This window comes from Acromyrmex echinatior, chromosome 2 (genome assembly GCF_024713525.1).
Source record: "Acromyrmex echinatior isolate Ae372 chromosome 2, ASM2471352v2, whole genome shotgun sequence".
NCBI lineage: Eukaryota > Metazoa > Arthropoda > Insecta > Hymenoptera > Formicidae > Acromyrmex > Acromyrmex echinatior.
Genome location: NC_141853.1, coordinates 14,373,822 through 14,391,222, shown reverse-complemented (window position 1 = coordinate 14,391,222; position 17,401 = coordinate 14,373,822). Strand labels below are relative to the sequence as shown.

The 17,401-nt window shown below is 37.5% G+C and overlaps 2 protein-coding genes across 3 annotated transcripts in view; one reads left to right on the top strand and one right to left on the bottom strand.

Moving 5' to 3' along the window:
* LOC147910530 (uncharacterized) overlaps positions 1-13,358 on the bottom strand; it is a 51,658-nt gene extending 38,300 nt beyond the window's left edge. The window contains exon 1 of the mRNA XM_087416942.1: positions 13,277-13,358. The gene's annotated coding sequence lies outside the window, so the exon portion shown is untranslated. The remainder of the gene's footprint in view (positions 1-13,276) is intronic.
* Positions 13,359-13,737: 379 nt separating this feature from the next.
* The window catches only part of LOC105146727 (uncharacterized), a 32,215-nt gene continuing 28,551 nt past the window's right edge, over positions 13,738-17,401 (top strand). Inside the window, exons 1-2 of one of the 2 annotated variants that reach the window (XM_087416941.1) lie at positions 13,738-14,428; positions 14,948-15,465. In XM_087416941.1, the coding sequence (XP_087273067.1) occupies positions 15,198-15,465 (268 nt within the window). In that variant the 5' untranslated portion in view covers positions 13,738-14,428; positions 14,948-15,197. Of the gene's footprint in view, positions 15,466-17,401 lie in introns of both variants that reach the window. The other variant, XM_011057173.2, reaches the window with a different exon arrangement.

Here is a 17,401-nt window from a genome sequence, read left to right as displayed (position 1 = left end):
CAAACACACGTGTAAGCATGTTAGTGCACGATAGATTGAAAAATGACAAAATAAAGAAAGTATTAAAAGTATCTTGTCTCATTCAAGTAGATTAGAGAACAAATAATATTGTCAGTAAATATATTCCATACAGCACAGGGAATTTGCAACAATATTGCTACAACATGCAATATTGCTGCAATGTTGCAGTATTGCTACAACTTTTATGCTACAAGGATATATTACAATTATTGTATATTATATACGTATTAGATTTCTAAATTTTATCATAACTATATCGTTAATAATATAAAATTATTGCTATTATTGTTTACGTCATCTTGATTTTATGTACATATATACATATATGCACAAAATCATAAATAAATATCGATAAAATCCAAAAAATAAATGCATGTATTTATAAAACATTCTTTAAAGATGTGATTTAATAGACAAATACATTCTCTAAAAATATTTGTATATCTTTTTCATCTACATGTTTTTATGAAACTCTAGATCGACTGTGGAAATCTTGCGGAAAGATCTGATATGAAACTTTAATGTAGCAAAGGTAGGACACAATTGCTGCAGGTGACCATTCTTATAATTATCGTTACTGCATCTGCTTTCATATTTACCGAGGATCGCGTGTATCCTTTTGAATGCATCATCCCAGTGCATCATTATTTTCTGAACGATTATCATCACAGTGAATATCTTTATTTCATACTCATAAAATTGCCGAGTGACATTACGCTTACGGCATAATCCAAACTGGCTTTCGTGACACAAATCTTCCTTTATATATTTATTTCTCATATATATATTTAATAAATGGATGTTTTTAAAATCGACATACATTTGTTGTCAAATTATATAATCTAAGGATAAAAATTTATAATCCAGTTATTATTACATCAGTCACTGCTTGATTACTCTCTACATGTATATTCGATTTATTTACTGAGTGTAAATAAATAGGTTTCAAATATTCGAGAAACATATTTCCATTGAGACCAAGTATTTAAAGAAGTTTATATGAATATCGATTTATTGAAACGCTTAGCTTTGAGATAGAAATTTTATAAACATATTGATATAAACATTTTTAAATATTTGATCAATTGGAATACATCTCTAGAATATTTGAGAACTTATTCATAACGTTTAATAGAATTAAATAAAATATAAACGTATTAAAAATTATACTTATAAATTCATTCATCTAAATATTCTTTTACATTTTAATTTAATTATATATAATATACACAGTTTATATATAAAGTATGGTTTTCCTAAATTTGATTTCTTAATTTAAATACAATCGATGAAGAGTCAACAATTATAAATAATTATAAAATAATATATACGAAGCTACAAATATATTATAGATCTTATTGCTATATCAATTTTACTTCGATCATTTCTTAAAAATTTGTCGGCGACATTGTACGATAGCGGTTTCCGCGACAATCCTTATCCGAGTGGTTAATAGAATAGTGAGCTCGTAGTCGCGACTGCGTCTTCGAGAAGTTAAGCGGACCGCCTCGGGCTGTTCCGTCGCGGCTTTCCGTCCCCGTTTTGCGGCATTCGAATTGCAAATACCAGAATGTTTGCATGTTGTTGTCACCGCATCGGTACCCGGAGGGGAAAAGGTAGAATGCTGCGACGGCGGTGGCGGTTGGAAGCGATGGCGGCGCGAGGAGGAGGAAGAACTCCTCAAGAGGAAATGGAGAGGAACCGACTCAAGTCTCAGATAAAGACGAATAAAAATAGGCGAGCAAGCGAAGAGATAGAGGGTGCAGGATGGAGACAGCGTTTCCTGCCTGGGGAACATTAGCGCCCTCAATACTCCCCCGCCCCCGTTGCTCAGACCGTCCAACCACCTACGTTGGGAAAGGGGCCACATTCCCCTGCCCAACTATTCACCTCTCTCGTCCATATGACAGACATTGTGAGAAAGAATCAAGCAAACATCGCTGAAGGCGTTCATGTAGCATGCGTGTATAGTCTCCCTCGATCAAATAATTCAATGCATGTCCGATTTGCCAACCAGCATATATATCAGTTACTTCAATAAAGTATTATTAGCAATTTGTTTGTATTATTTAAATTTGAAAAAATTAAATTTAATTAAATTTAAAAAAATAAACTTTATCTTCAAAATAAAGAATATGTTATTTTATTTAAATATGCATTTTCAAGTCTATATCAATATTGTAATCTTCGTTAGCCTTCAGCATACATATCTTGGAAATCGGATGCTACGTTCTGACGTAAGATTCATAAGATATTTATATTAGTGTTATGAGACTTGTTATCTCTTTGAAAATATATTTTCCTTTCATACCACCCGCTTGTATCGCAAGTCTTGATCTCGTATCATAGCGAAAAAAATGTCAAGATAACGATCAGTTTGTCATAATGTAGGCGCTAACAACGTGGCCTTGAGCTAAAGCAGCTGATAGACATCGGCTAAGAAAATAAGAAGGTATAAAATTCCATTTCACTAAGTTTTCCCAGTTCAATTCAACTAGCTTCAGTTCAGTTTGACCTTCAATTCAATTTCTACGAACTACGGAGGATATCGCGTCATGTTTAAACACCGTAAGACCATTGGAGAACAAGAGAATCATCACGCGATAGGAGAAGCAACCGAGCGGATTCGCAGACCTGTCGTGATTTCGCGATCATCATACGCGATGATTGCGCGCGAGGATGCTGGGAGGTAAATGTTGGGATCCGACTGTCCCTATTATAGAAGCCATTTCGTTGGCTCCGGACATGGTGGATGGCGCATTACGATAATACAACCTAATAATAGAGTGCCGAGAGAGAGGTAGGAACCTGTGGGACGCCGATTGGCCGCCTCGGGCATCGTAATTGCGGCTGCCCGATGATTATTGGTGGCAGAGGGAGCTCGATCACGATCGAGAGTCCGGTGCGTCTCCAGATCGTCGACTGGCTGAGACCTTCGGGATACTCGATCGCTTCTCCTGCCCTCCCGCTTGTATCTTTCTCGACGGCTCTCATCGACTAAACACACCCATTACACTGAAAATGCGACTTTGATGATTGGGTGCGCGGTATCTAAAGCGAGCACGGTTCTCTTTTAAATGTGCGGGTTTCCTCAAGATGTCGGGTGTTCTATAGATTTTGTTTTTTAATTCAGCTGCTGATCGCTACTTATACGAGCCAAGGTAGTTAGTGTTGCTCTCTTTAATTTTTACCGAATAGTTGTACAACATGCACGATTGGCCAATCTTGTTCTTTTAAACGAGGTAGAATTAAATAAAACCATCGAAGATCATTAAAGAATTTCCCATTTTACTTGGAACTATTATCTTTAAGTGTTAAATACATGTGGTATGTTATATAACAAAGTAAGTTAATTATACATAAATTAAATATAAAGATGTTGTGTAAAAGAAGATGAAATATACTAACCTAACGTTTTTCTGACGTGACGCAATTGTTGTAGATCGCTAATGAGAAGTGCTCCGAGATGCATTCTAATGAATCTAAGTAGGTCTTTTGTGTTATATTACTTACACAGAGGGTAAGTCACCATACGGTCGCTTTGTTTCCATTTGTCGTCCGTGAGACGACTTCTACTTTTATTACGGGTCGCGCAAGCATGTGCGGTACGGTGGTCAACATGCAATTAATTTCAATTATAAAAATATTATTGTCCTTTTTACAGCGCTGGCAGGTGCTTTGTGGTCAAAGGTTAGCTTTTGTTATGGGAATCTTACGGTTATAATTTCTGTGTATCTTTAAAAACCATTATGATTTCACTAATTACCTTGGTACGGGTCAGTACTATTCATCTTACATAAAAAAATATTGTTTTCTATGTTTGCTTAATTTTTCTTTTCTTTATTCTATTTCATCTAATTTATTATTAGAAAAAAATATCAAAAAATTAATTCCATATATGATTTTTACTGTTTCAATGACAGAAATTATGGCAATGATTTTAAGAAATTACGGATTTTATTATTACATCTAACCGCTTACGTGGTTAGAAAATCACAGTTGGAAAGGAATACTTGCGGGCGCTTGCCGCGAATATTATTCAAAATTAGCGGGGCAGCGAAAGTCGGAAGTCCCAATTTCGCGAGCGAAGACAGCAAGCCCTGCCTGCGCTTTCTCATCGTCATTACTTCGTAAGCTCTCGCGTAGCCGGCAAGCTCGCCCTCGCACAAAAGAGCGAGAAACTTAATTAGGATTCTTTTATGATTCGATTTAACCGATCACCGGTCTTGTAAAGCCGGCAGCCTCACGCGCAGAAACGTCTGACGTGAAATTTCGCACAATGTACGCGCAAAGTATTATTGACTATTAGCAAACAGACAATGGTGTGCCTTTTTTCCACCTACCGGGCGTGATCATATATTCCAACGTTATATGGTAAATCGAATAAAGCGCATCAGAGAGACGTAATTTACAAATAGGGCTTCTTTCTTGACAAATTGCATCGAAGCCCGCGGTTATGTTACCCGATGAGAATGCGGTATCATTTAACCTACAGACTACGGGAGCCTTAAAACAACGAAAAAGAGCTATTGAGCTATTGGAAGCTCGGGAGCTATTTAAATCTGTTGAATGGCTCGTGGAAGCAGAGCAACCTTCTCTTTCAGCACAGGGATTCGGCAACAAAGGCGGAGGTTTTACTTTTAAATTTAGTACACGGCCGAGATCCCTCCCCGGCACCCGTCTTCATCCCTGCTGCCTTTCGGTAAATAAAATAGGGATTTAGTTCCATCTTGACTTGAGTTTATTCCGTAGTCGCTCTTGAGAGAGTGAGGACGACGGGATAAATCAGCCGCCGAAAATGTCGCGTGTAATTATTCGAATGCGATTAACATGGATGTAATTAAGATTAAACTATAACGAGATAAAATCAAAGATAACTGCTAATAATATTTTTTTTTTGTAAGAGAGTAGCTTCATGTTTATAAAAATCAAATACATTGCCTTGCAAGTATTTTGTAATAATATATGATTAAAATAAAAAGAGGAGGGATGCAGAGGACAGAATTTCGTGCAACAAGCAACAGCGTTTCAACGAGAATTTCGTAGAAAGGTGCACAACTTTCGGAAGTGTGCTGGATTGCTCGTGGCACAAATTACCTCTTTAACGGAGGGCTACCTACTTCTCTCCGAGGATCCGGTTCAGGGAGGAAAGATGGAGTGGTCCCAAGAGGAAGAAGGGAAAGGGAGAACCGTTGGAAAAGAAAGACCACGTACGACGTGGTGTCGGACTCTGGCCAGGCGTCACGACGTCCTACTGTCTTCTCGAAGACAGTCTGCTACGAGGCGGTCCAAGTGACAAATAGATGTACGTCGTGACCGCACGATTTACTCCTCTTGCCGAAGGATAAAAGGTTTCTGACAAAATTTCGCAGCGATAGCGGATCTTACCATTACGATCCTATTGTTTCTTTGTATTAATCAATCATTATAGTTCTTCGTAAAACCATTACATTCTTTTAACACATTTAGATCTTTCACGTCCTCGTGTGAATCTTATATCATTCGTAATTAATTTTTTTTAGACTTCTATATTTACTCTCGTTCGTCTCTAACAACTGTTTCTAATTTTCCATATTTCTCTTTCAACACCTTTCCTCTCTCGATAAGTTTGACGTTCTTTTCTCCCTTTTAACACTAGCATGAAGGAACGGCGTCTTCTTCCGGAACTCCTGCCGGTATCTTCCCGCCTACCACCGGCCTCACTTCCTCGTACCCACTCTCATTATCTCGAGGAAATTAAATATGTCATCTGATTCTTAAAGTTAATTGAACTTTCGGTGAATGCTCAACCAATTTTTAATTCATTAATGTAATGCACTGAGAACATGCCAAGAGCGTAATAAGCAAAAAGTTTTGAATACACGATAGACTAAGATAAGCCGGTTTAATCTTATTTAAATCCAGCATCCAATATAATATTGTTATTGATACATTCAATAATTACATAAGATAGCAAATATAAATTTCAAATTCAAAGAATATTTATTTCATATATTTTGTATAAAAGATATAATGGATATGGACATTTTTGTTTATCTCTACCAATTAATTATAAGTATTCAGCAATGTAATTATAAATTATAATTTTTAATATTTTGTATGAACATATAAATAAATCGTTTTATTATGTTTTAATTAAATTCCTGTCTCTCATTGCATAAAATACCGTCTGAAGAAAGTTTTACATATGTAGATATACATGTATCTAGAACATTATATAGTATATGTATATAAAATAGCATAATTGAAATATAAGAGCAATGTTATATCTAGGGATTATACATTTCCAGTTAAAAAATAAATGGATATGTGATCTAAACAGATAACGATCTCGAAGGGTAAAACACATCGTCCATCGCACATGCACATGAAGGAGATTCATGCTGCGTGCTCTGGATGCCTAGTCACGAATGTGCAAGTCATCAAGTTCCATAAGGGGATGATGAGACGCCTAAAGTTAGAACACTGTAGGTGTTTGCGAATAATATGATACACCTAACGGCAGATACAGAGCATGATTGCGTGAATCTGCTCTCTGATCGATTGGAGAAATGCTTTATTTCTTTTACTTCGTATATTATTCTCAGAAGAGAAGTTAATTTTATTTTCCTTTATCTTCCAATAAAACAAGCAATCAAATGCGCGATTTATCACGGTTATCGAAATTTGTTTATATATGACGATTATATCGTCAGATTACAGTACAATCAGGCGAGAACTTGCATATGTAGGTAGGTCAGAAAGCGATTCGCCTAATTCCAAGGATTGCCCATATTTTGTCAGGCCATTACCGGAAAGCCTAAATGTACCTAATTGTGTAGTTAATAGTGTAGGATTCTCTCTCTCTCTCTCTCTCTCTCTCTCTCTCTCTCTCTCTCTCGCACGTGCGCACGTCTCCGTTACGTGTTATGTACTTTATTAAACAATTAATTTGAAATTTGTTGTCTTTCTTCTCTTTTTTTTTTTTTTTAATAGATTTCAGTGCTGCGGCATTATCTTGAATTTTTCTAAATTCTGCTCGAATCCTTACAATAGCAATCTTTTACAAACATAGATATCTGAATCTCTACTACTAAGTAAATATTTTAAGATTGTTGCAAAAATAAGCAGTCAAATGCGCGATTTATCACGGTTTTATCGAAATTTATTTATATGTGACGATTATACCATCAGATTATGTATGAAATAAATATTCTTTAAATTAATTTTTTATATATATTTGTCTGACCAATTTTTTATAAAATTAATATTATCTCTTTAATATTTCTCAGAGTAAATAAAAAAGAAAATATTTAAATAATATTTAAAATACTTTTATAACAATATTTACTCAATCATATTTGCTGAATAGTTACTGTAAGTTTTTTAATTGATTAGAACTAGACACATATGTATGTAATTTATTTCATAAATAGATGTTATAATTCATATTGAAATTGAAATAATTTTCTTTATTTCATAATATTATTTATGATCACAATGTCATTATAATACTTTACGGAAAAGTAATAGATAAATGTTGAGTAGCCGCAATTAATTATGCTCGATCATCGTCGGACATACAGTCCCATTCGGAAAACCCGCGTCGACCTAATCGCTGCCAATTTATTTAATCGAATAAAGAAGGGCTTACGCTGGAGATCCGAAATTCCTGGTGTGCGACATGGTATTCGCATTACGAAAGGCCGGGTCTGGCTTTCTGACCACCCGAGTAGCAAGTGTGTGCAGAGGTTACAGTTAAGGTGGCCTGTTAGAAGCGAAAGGGTTGGCGGAACTCATTCGGGGACGAGTGGAATATGAGAGACCGACAAGGGTCAAACAAAAGCGTTGTGCTTTTACCCGATAGGCTACCACTGTATTTTCAAATGCGTATACGCGTTATACTTCCTACCTACTTTGCTTATTTTACATACATATTACATACACGTACATACGACTTTTATTAAACCCGCGGTCATAATTTCCTCTGCTACAGAAGATGTCATCTAATCAAGATTGTAGTGAACGATAGAAATATTTAATTCTGGAAAAACTGTCCGTATTAATAAAAGTAGTTTTGCGTAGTCCACTTCGATTTGAATACTTGGAAGTAAACGTGTATGGTCAGGTGGTTGCGAGAAAAGAGGGATACGAAAACGTGGAGAAGGTCCTCCGGACGTGCGGCATGTCGGTGCAGAGAAAGAGAAGGTTTACGAGAAATGCGGCCACCGCAACACACGCGGTGGCCGAGACCAAACCAAACCAAAGATTAATGTACTACACTTACTGGGGCAATTTGCGCCAAGTGTCGGCTGTAGAACTGTGTATACCTCGAGTTGTGGAGGTAGATTTGTTCCACGAGCACTCGCGGGGAGATCCCTCGCTCTCTCTTCCTATCCCCAAAGAATAACTCGAAAGGAAAGTTTCGAATCCACCATGGGAAAAATAAAGGAGAATGATATAATTCATATGATATCTTTTAAATTTCAATCTAACAAACGCAGCTCGCTTATTGACATCACTAGCGTTTACTAAATTATACATATATAATTTATGTATAATAATATATATAATTTAGTAAATGCTGTTTATGTTAATAACTACGTTTATTATATTAAATTTTAAACAATGTTTATATCTTTTAAATATAATTTTATTTTATTATATAATATTTTATATGTATATAATTTTATATATAATATTAGGTGTTGGAATTAATTCGTAGCGTTTTACAAGTGATGGGAAGTACTTTCATTAATGTATTTTTTAATGCTCATGTGAAATAAATAACATTCTTTCATTAAAAACGCTACGAATTAATTCCAACACCTAATATATATGATAAGAATAATAAATAAAGACATATAAAATGTGAAGGCTATAGAAGTCAATGCTGGTTATAAATATGTGTGATCTCTAAAAAATATTTACACCAATATAAAACAATATAAAAATTGAAACGTTTCAATTCATCATTGAGTCTAAAACTAATAAAATTTTTTTGCCAGTAACCGAATTGAGGAAGTCATCCGACACGATTCGTTAATTAATATGTCCGAACAAATGAATAATTGCTGCCGCGGAAGCTTCAAGTTCTGTCGACGTGCCACGTGGGTGCCAAGATATAAGCAAATTAAATATGCATAATTAAAACGAAATAGCGACGGGAGAAACGTCGCTCGTGCGGTTCTAGCTCGAATCAGAGGGAAGAGGACTTAAGGCAAGGAACATTCTCGTAGCAACATCTGGCCGCTATGAAGTATAAAGAGGCATGCGATATCATCCGCAGTGAATGCTTAATTAAAACCTCAGACTCCTCAGCCACGGAGTTACCCTTAGTCGCGCGCTAATCGCAAGAACCACCGTTGCTGTTCAACACGAACCAGCTCACCTTTTCATATATATCCTTGTGATAACAATCCCTTGCTTCTCAGATTCGCCTTACGAATGATTTTCATCCCTGCTGATTGTTTAACAATTACATCTGCTTCCATCACACAGTTTTAATTATTATCATCAGACTATTATTGACTATTATTGATTTAAATCTATACTACTTACAAGTAATTAAATGGGTTTCATCTTTAAATCTTATTTAAAAGAAAATTGGAAGTCTATCTGAGTAATAAAATTGTTTAAATTGTGCATGGATCATTTTAATTAAAAACTTGATCTTTACTCAAAACTTTCTTCGTATTAAGCTAAGCAATAATTTTTAATCGATCCTCAAAGAAACGTGATAAGCGACAAGAAAGGTGAATTTAAGAAGCGGTAGTGAAAGTAGGCGCTCTATAGCATTTCCGGTGGCATACTAGCTACCCAGCGGGACGAGAGAAAATTTCACTTGGAGTCTAACGAGTTCGCTTTTACCCCAGACGACGAAGAAGAAAAAAGTTGGAAGGGTCGAAGTGGGGAAAGGAGTTTTAGGTACGAAAAGCGAGGCTCTCCTTTCCAGTGAAGCAAGGACGGCAAAGACCCGTCTCAGTGATCCGGTGAGATTGACAGGTCGAGCCCTACTCGTGGACTCGTGCCGGTTGCTATGCTAAGATGGCGATGAAAGATGATTTACTTTTAATGGTAGAAAACGTTACTTTCCGTACGCTCATTTCATTTGCTTAGTACTGCAACTCGTTGAAAGAAAGACCATGACCTAGTATAAATATTAAGTAATCCTTTCTCAAATCTCTTATTATAAAATATTATTCTAGCTGAATTTTCGTTCAAATTATAATGGTAAATTATGATAGAATCGTCTAATTATGCCACTTGATATATAGTACTATTATTAAGTTGTTGTAATGACGAATATATTAAATAATGACAATTATTGCAAAGATGCAGGTACGCATTTTTCGTACACCCTATAGCACGTATATCACGCGTCGTCACAGGAAAGACAGCAACGTCAATATATATGCAAACGCCGATATAACGATCTATCGGTACGTAAATATATAAAGGGCGAGGACGAGCGTGGGAGAAAAAGCGATGGCACAAGAGAAAAGGAAAAAAATGAGCGAGAGACGCGCGCACGGAATAAAAGAGAAAGAGAGAGAGAGAGAGAGAAAACTCTCCAAGCTTAATATAAAACTTCATTTCGCAATCGGCAGCAGCCGGAGGAAATACGAAGATCCGACACGCAGAAATTCCGCGGTCGTCACAAAAAGGGTGAGCTCGAAAGAATCTTATTTTTCTAGCATTAAGCTTTTCGCGGTGCGCAAAATTATTTCAAATATAACTTATTATTCCCAACAAAATATTGCAGCGCAACGTAATGCTGCTTTAAGATGGAAAAGATTTCGATGACAATTTTTGAAACGCTGCAGAGAGCAGAGCGGCGAATTATTTTGAGATTAATAAAACGAACGTAGAGATTCAAACGGTGAAAATTATCGCTGCGCAGTTCTCCGAAAGAATCCGTTATCGGGGAAACTCCACCTTACACGGGAAAGAGAGAAAATAAAGAATCGCCGAAGAAAGATAGCGCTAGTCGCTTTTATCACGCGAAGCGCTGCAACTGTGTCGATCTGAAGAACGCGCGCACCCCTTTCTTCCCCCGTTCGCTCTTTTCTCGAACTTTTCGTTCGTATATTTCGGGCCTTTCTTCCTATATGTTTTCGGAGTGCGCTTGAAAGAAGGGGTCGGGCTGCCGAACATCGGAGCGAGGCGCGCGCGATGAAACTTTTAATAAATGGCAGAGTCGATATGAAGTATAGGACTTTGACATATCGTGTGTCTGTAATGTATAGTTAAATCTGGTGGCAGATGTGGAGGGTGTTCTCCGTTCTCTCGTCTCTCTCCGTTACCCTCCCGCTTAGTCGCCCTCTTCACCTCCTCTCTAGCCATCCGCGCCCGCTTCGCGCTCTGAAACGGTTGACACCCTTATCCCTCTCCCACCCCTCCAGAAATTTCCTTCTAATCCACTGACGCAATTGAATAAATTATTAATACGATTACCATGCACACAAAATACAATATTTAAAATACATTTCGTCCTACTGATAAATAATCTTTTCTAAACGTTTTTATAATTTTTAATATATATCTAATTTCATTAGGCTGTCATAATAATTTTTTAAAAATTCTCGTTGCAGGCTCAAATGAAATTAATCTATAATGTGTGTAATAAACCTATATGAGCCAGCGAGATGTACAGGTACAAATGATATTTTATTTTAAATGTAAATGAGTATTTGTAGAAATGTTATTTATTAATATTATTAGTATAATTATTTTTATTATTTCCGTTACTTTTAAACATTTATTTTAAGTCTTGGGCTTCATCAAATTAAAATTTATATAAAGTTAAAAAAGAGTAGTGTGCGAATATAAAAACGTTCGCAAGTTTTATCCTTGTCACTCTAGTGCAACGTGAGGTACATATAAATGTACGTTTAACTGTTGCAACATGTAGAACACGATGAATGTGATCGTTTCATGCTGAAAGGGATCGATTATAGCGCAAGTAAACGACTTGCTATATACGGATCACTCGATGAGGGTAGTGGCACAAATTTTTTCTTCGATAGCAACAGTGAACTTTTCAATCAAACTGCCTGTCTAAATGAAAGCTCCTCCACAAAGCGGATCAGGGTAATCTGTCATCAAAACTGCTCCACAGCGAACCGTCGCGATGCCAGTCGACGCGCCCCTAGCAATTCTGACCGTTGCAATAACGACACGGGTGCATTCGATCCATGAACCTACCCAGTACCAAATTTGCTTTTGAAGAAGCATTCTGTACATCATATTTGCATGATATAAATATGTATACAAATATAACAATTTACATTCCAATAACATACATGGATTAATTATGAGTGGATAGTTAAAATTTTTCTTGTATCACGCGTTTACACCCCTAATAGCACACTTTATTCAAAGGACGTTCTGGTGAACGTTCTTAGGAGATAGAGATATTCTCTGAATGTTCTTTGAAACGTCCCTTGGAAATTTGTGTTATGAGAGACATTTCCTGTCTCTAAATAATAAGTAAATGAATAAACGAGACCAACATAAAAAGAAAAGTAACCGCACCACATTTCAGATATAATAGAATCACTAGCAAATCATCAGCAATTACAATGAAACCAACGCTTAGTCAACATTACGCCTGTCAATTGTTGGCAATGGTTCTGTCAATCAGTACTGGGCCATCACTGGCAAATGACTGACTGATAAGTGACGGCCAAAGTTCTGTCAGCTAGTACTAGATTATCACTGCAGACAAATGACTGGCTAAAATGACTGGATCAGTATCGTCTGCCAGTATTGGGCCCAACTTATCATCTATTTGACCAGTACTGCGCCAGCACTTGAACTATGACAGTCAGTACTGGCCTAGTACTAGACCAATTAAACTCTTCATGGGATATATTTGTAACAAAAGTAAAATATCTTAATGGATAATCGTATATGATCTATAAATATACGATTAGTCACAAAGATATTTTGCTTTACAATTACAAATCACAACTTTGAACTATTCCGAAAGAATAATACCCGACTCAGACATTCTATTCTAAAAAAACCTATCCAAAGACTATTTCTTTTCTCGAAAGAATAACATTCGACCAAAAAAACTATACTATTATTATTACACGACAAATACAAAAGAGAAAAAAAAGCATTGTTGGACGAGACCCAAGGCAAAATGGAACGTATCGAGAATAAATAATTTGACAAATTATTTTTAACGTTTCCGGTCTTTATGCGGAACTTGACAATGAATTCGCAGTATCATTCGTGGGTTAATAAAAGTTAAAGACTATCGTACCTTGATTCGAAGGCTCATCCAAGGAAGGTGGAGGACCGCGTGGCCGAGCACGTGAGAAGATTCCCCACCACTCGGCAGGATACCGAACGACGCGCTCGCGCGTACCGCCCACAGTACGCCGGGTTGCGCCGGGTAACCGTGGCCGCCCAAACGGGCCTCGTGCTCGTCCGCACGAGAGTCGCCCGCTTGCACTCTCACGGCACGGACCTGGTCGTCGTACCCTCCTGGCTGTGTGCCCTCCGAGCCCTCCAAGGCCACCGTCGCCACGACAGGCCAGCCCGCCTACGTCGGCGGAGGGCTGTGCCTCACCGCTCGCGTTACCGCTCCACGATTGGTCGCTCCATTCCGACGAGCGAAGTCACGTGATCGGGCCGCCGCCACATTAAAGGACGACTTCCACCTCGATGCCAAAGTGGACTCCCAGCCGCCCCCTCCCGGAACGAGGAAAGAGACAGCAGTAACAACAGAGACACCGGGAACACCAGAGAGGCGAAAAAGATCGTGGAAATTTCGGTCCTGGCGACTGGAGACAGCCGTCTCTTTCTACGGGACGTCCTTCGCCTCTTCTGCCGCACCTTCTCGCTTGGCAGGTACCTCCACCACGGACTTGTCGGACCCCCACCTTCCCTCGACTACTATCTCTACATCCTCTCACTCCTTCGTCACTTAGCAAGTATACCGCGATCGGTGACTGGCTTGGTGTACCCTAGCCCGCTTGTCTGGGTTTCGGCCGATCGGCAACAGCAGTCGTGGTACGCGCGATTCGGCACGGCGTTCTCCGTCGATCGGTCGGACTATCGATCAACCCGTCGCGACTACGTGTGACAGTGGTGATCTGTGCTTGGTTGTATTGAGATGGCAGATCTATGAATTGGATCTGTTGTCTGAGCTATGTCGACCTCGAGTAAGCAGTGTCATGTTCGTAGCGTGGTTCAAAAATTTGCTTCTCGTTGACGAGAATCAGATTAAATATCATGAGACACACAAATTATTCCAGTTAGTCTATAAAAGAAGATGAATACGGATATACAGTTTATGATAATGATGATAATATATCATAGTGAGTATTACAGTGTGTAATGAAAATGTACTAAACAATTGTAATTAACCAATTGCTGATCGATGTACCTCTTGGCATAAACCATAACGCAAGTAAGTAAATAAGTGTAATCGAGGAAAAACGACGCTTCGCATGAAAAATTCGCATGAAAATTAACTGATTTTGTGTTATTAAAGTAAAGAATGAATAAAGTTTTGTATCATACGCATATTAATGACAATATATGAAAGAAATGATAATAATAATAAGTTATAGGCTATACAAGCACATATATGCTTTTCTTTAGCCTTCTTAAAAACAAATTTAACTTAATGAATTTTCACTATTAATGACAATGCGATATTTTAATATAAAAATGCGTAATAGATAAATATACATACATTTTGAAAGTTGAAGAATAAACGAAACTCTTAGTGAGACATTTATCGAGTGAATTTAAGTGCATAGGGTGTTTTTCAAAGGCTACACTACGTTTTGAAATTACATCAAAAAAGGACATTGTGAAAAAGGGATTAGTCAATATCCCACGGTCAACAATTAATTACGTCATTCTCTGATTACTACATTCATCAGAAGAGACATACTACAAGTCCGTATTATCCCATGCGTAGCAAGCAACAAACGTTGGTACATCCCGAAGAAGATCTGCGCCAACCGCAATTGTCCAGCTCTCGCAATCTGCAGCTCGGCAATCATCTTCAGAATTTGGTCCACGCGAATAAAGAGCTATCGACCGTGAAGACGAGGCCGACGACACCCGTCCTGGCGAACGACGGAGGGGGCGGCTTCTGGCTGGCCACGGTGGCCACGGGGGCAAGTACCCCAGCCGGGCTGCCCCCGCACGGAACTCATCATCCAGCCATGGATCCAACATGTGGATCTGCCGAAACCGGCTTCATCAATAGCCAGCCCTCCATGGCTGAATTTATGACGGCATTGCCACAATTAGCTGGGGATAGTAGCCTAGCACACTCACCGGGGACCGGTGGTTCCATCAGTCCTGGTGCTCATCATCCCGCGTATCATACCATGATGGATCCCCATGGTGTCGCTGACCCCTCGGGTGTCAACGTTCCGGAGTATCCCTGGATGAAGGAAAAGAAAACTACTAGGAAAAGTAATCAGCAAGGTAAGTCACCAAATTATTTAAACAATAGTAAGAAAATTAACCCAGAAATGTTTAAATACCAATAAGCGAATAAGATCATATTCGATCAAGCAAACAAATATAGCCTTTTTCGCTTATTTGTACTCAAAACTGTGTAGCTTCATAAATCATCACATTACTGTTGGCAAAAGAAATAGTTTTAGGAAAATTAAAACTTTAAAAAGCAAATAAAAAACGGAAATCTTTCAATTATCAGCACTATGAAGACAACGCGTTATAATTATAATATTATAATATATTCATCGAAAAATTACCATACTTTGCATCAATTATTTTACTTATTATTCATTAACAATAATTAATAATTAATAATTTTAAAACTAAGTATTTATTTAATCTTTATAATAATTTTAATTGTAAAAGATAAATAAAAGATGAATTGATCGACATTATAAATTTCATTGTTGTTTAAAAATATATTACTTAAAAATATATTACTTAAAAATTATGTTCATTATATAACTATATTTAAAAATCTTAGGAAGTCGAGAGAAATAGATTTTTTTTCTGATCTTTATTAGATCTATATTAAGCAAACATAATAATGAAATTTGTCAAAAAAGTATAATGACAAACGTGAATGTCAATTAACATAACCATTAGGATTCGGTATGCCATTTACAACATTAGGAGTCTATTGGCTCTTCACCGCTACATTGTGGTTCACCGTGGGGTGCCTATCCGACGGCTAATAACAGTTTCAAGCCTTTCGTTTCCTACTAGAGATGTGGCACATCTGGAGCACATAACAATACCACAGTTTTCTAGACATTTACAAATATTTAGATAGCAAATAATGATATACTGTCATTTGAACAAAATGACTGAACATATGGCATTCAGATGTGGAAAAATTTTCGAAAACAGAAAGTCAACATAGCTTCTGAACAGAATAATGCTTTTTAATTTGCACAATTCGTGCATTTGTAATTTACAATGTATTGTATAATTTACATTAAATTTTATTTAAAATTAATGCGTCATATGTCAAAAAATACGTTCTATATATTTCGTTTACGTATTACATTTATTATTATATTTAATATACATGAAAACACATAATGAAATCCTATTTCTATATAAAAATAAACGTATCGTGAATCAACTTCGCTATGTTACGTCGGAAAGATATCTGCAGCAATTATTTTTCCAACAACTTGTTGGTTATTGCGAAGCTAATCGAGGACCAGCCAATAAATTTACGGAGAGATTCACGATACAAATTTATTGGTCTCCGATAGCCTTACAATAGCTAACAAGTTGTTTGGAAAAGGAGTGATCCGCACACATATTTTCCCGATTTAGCATAATGAAATTAATTTGCAAGACCTTTAATTACTTATACTTTTATTACATGCAATAAGTAATAATAAACGGAATATGTAAACTATATCTTTTTAATGTGCATTAATTTACACGTTGAATTACATGATGCCACGCGTCATTGAAGCTCATATAATAATGGATAACGATACAATCCGAATAAGGGTTGACTAACTTTATGGGCCACTAGGGTCACCGTTCGGCAACGTCCGGGACCCTACAAACGTCTTGATCTATTTATCTATCCCCGTTTCTCTCTTTCTCACATCGATCTTGCGTCTACAACGGCGATTTAACGTCGTGCCGACTCCAAAACGTGGTCGGTCCGTCCGCAGGACACGTCGGAAGATTAAGTGTTTGGCACGGAGGTTAACCAGCCGCTGGCCAGGCGGTAACACGCGGAATCATCTGTAAATTGAGCCCAGGACTAGCGGGAGAGAGCGTCGGGACGGCCATAACTCACATGGGGTGCCGCCACCGACGCCTCGTACACGTCGGCTCTTTGCTTTCAACTACCGTGTTATCCCTTATCGCGCGCTGCCTCGGTCATCTCTTTGTGATTTGCGAGCCTATA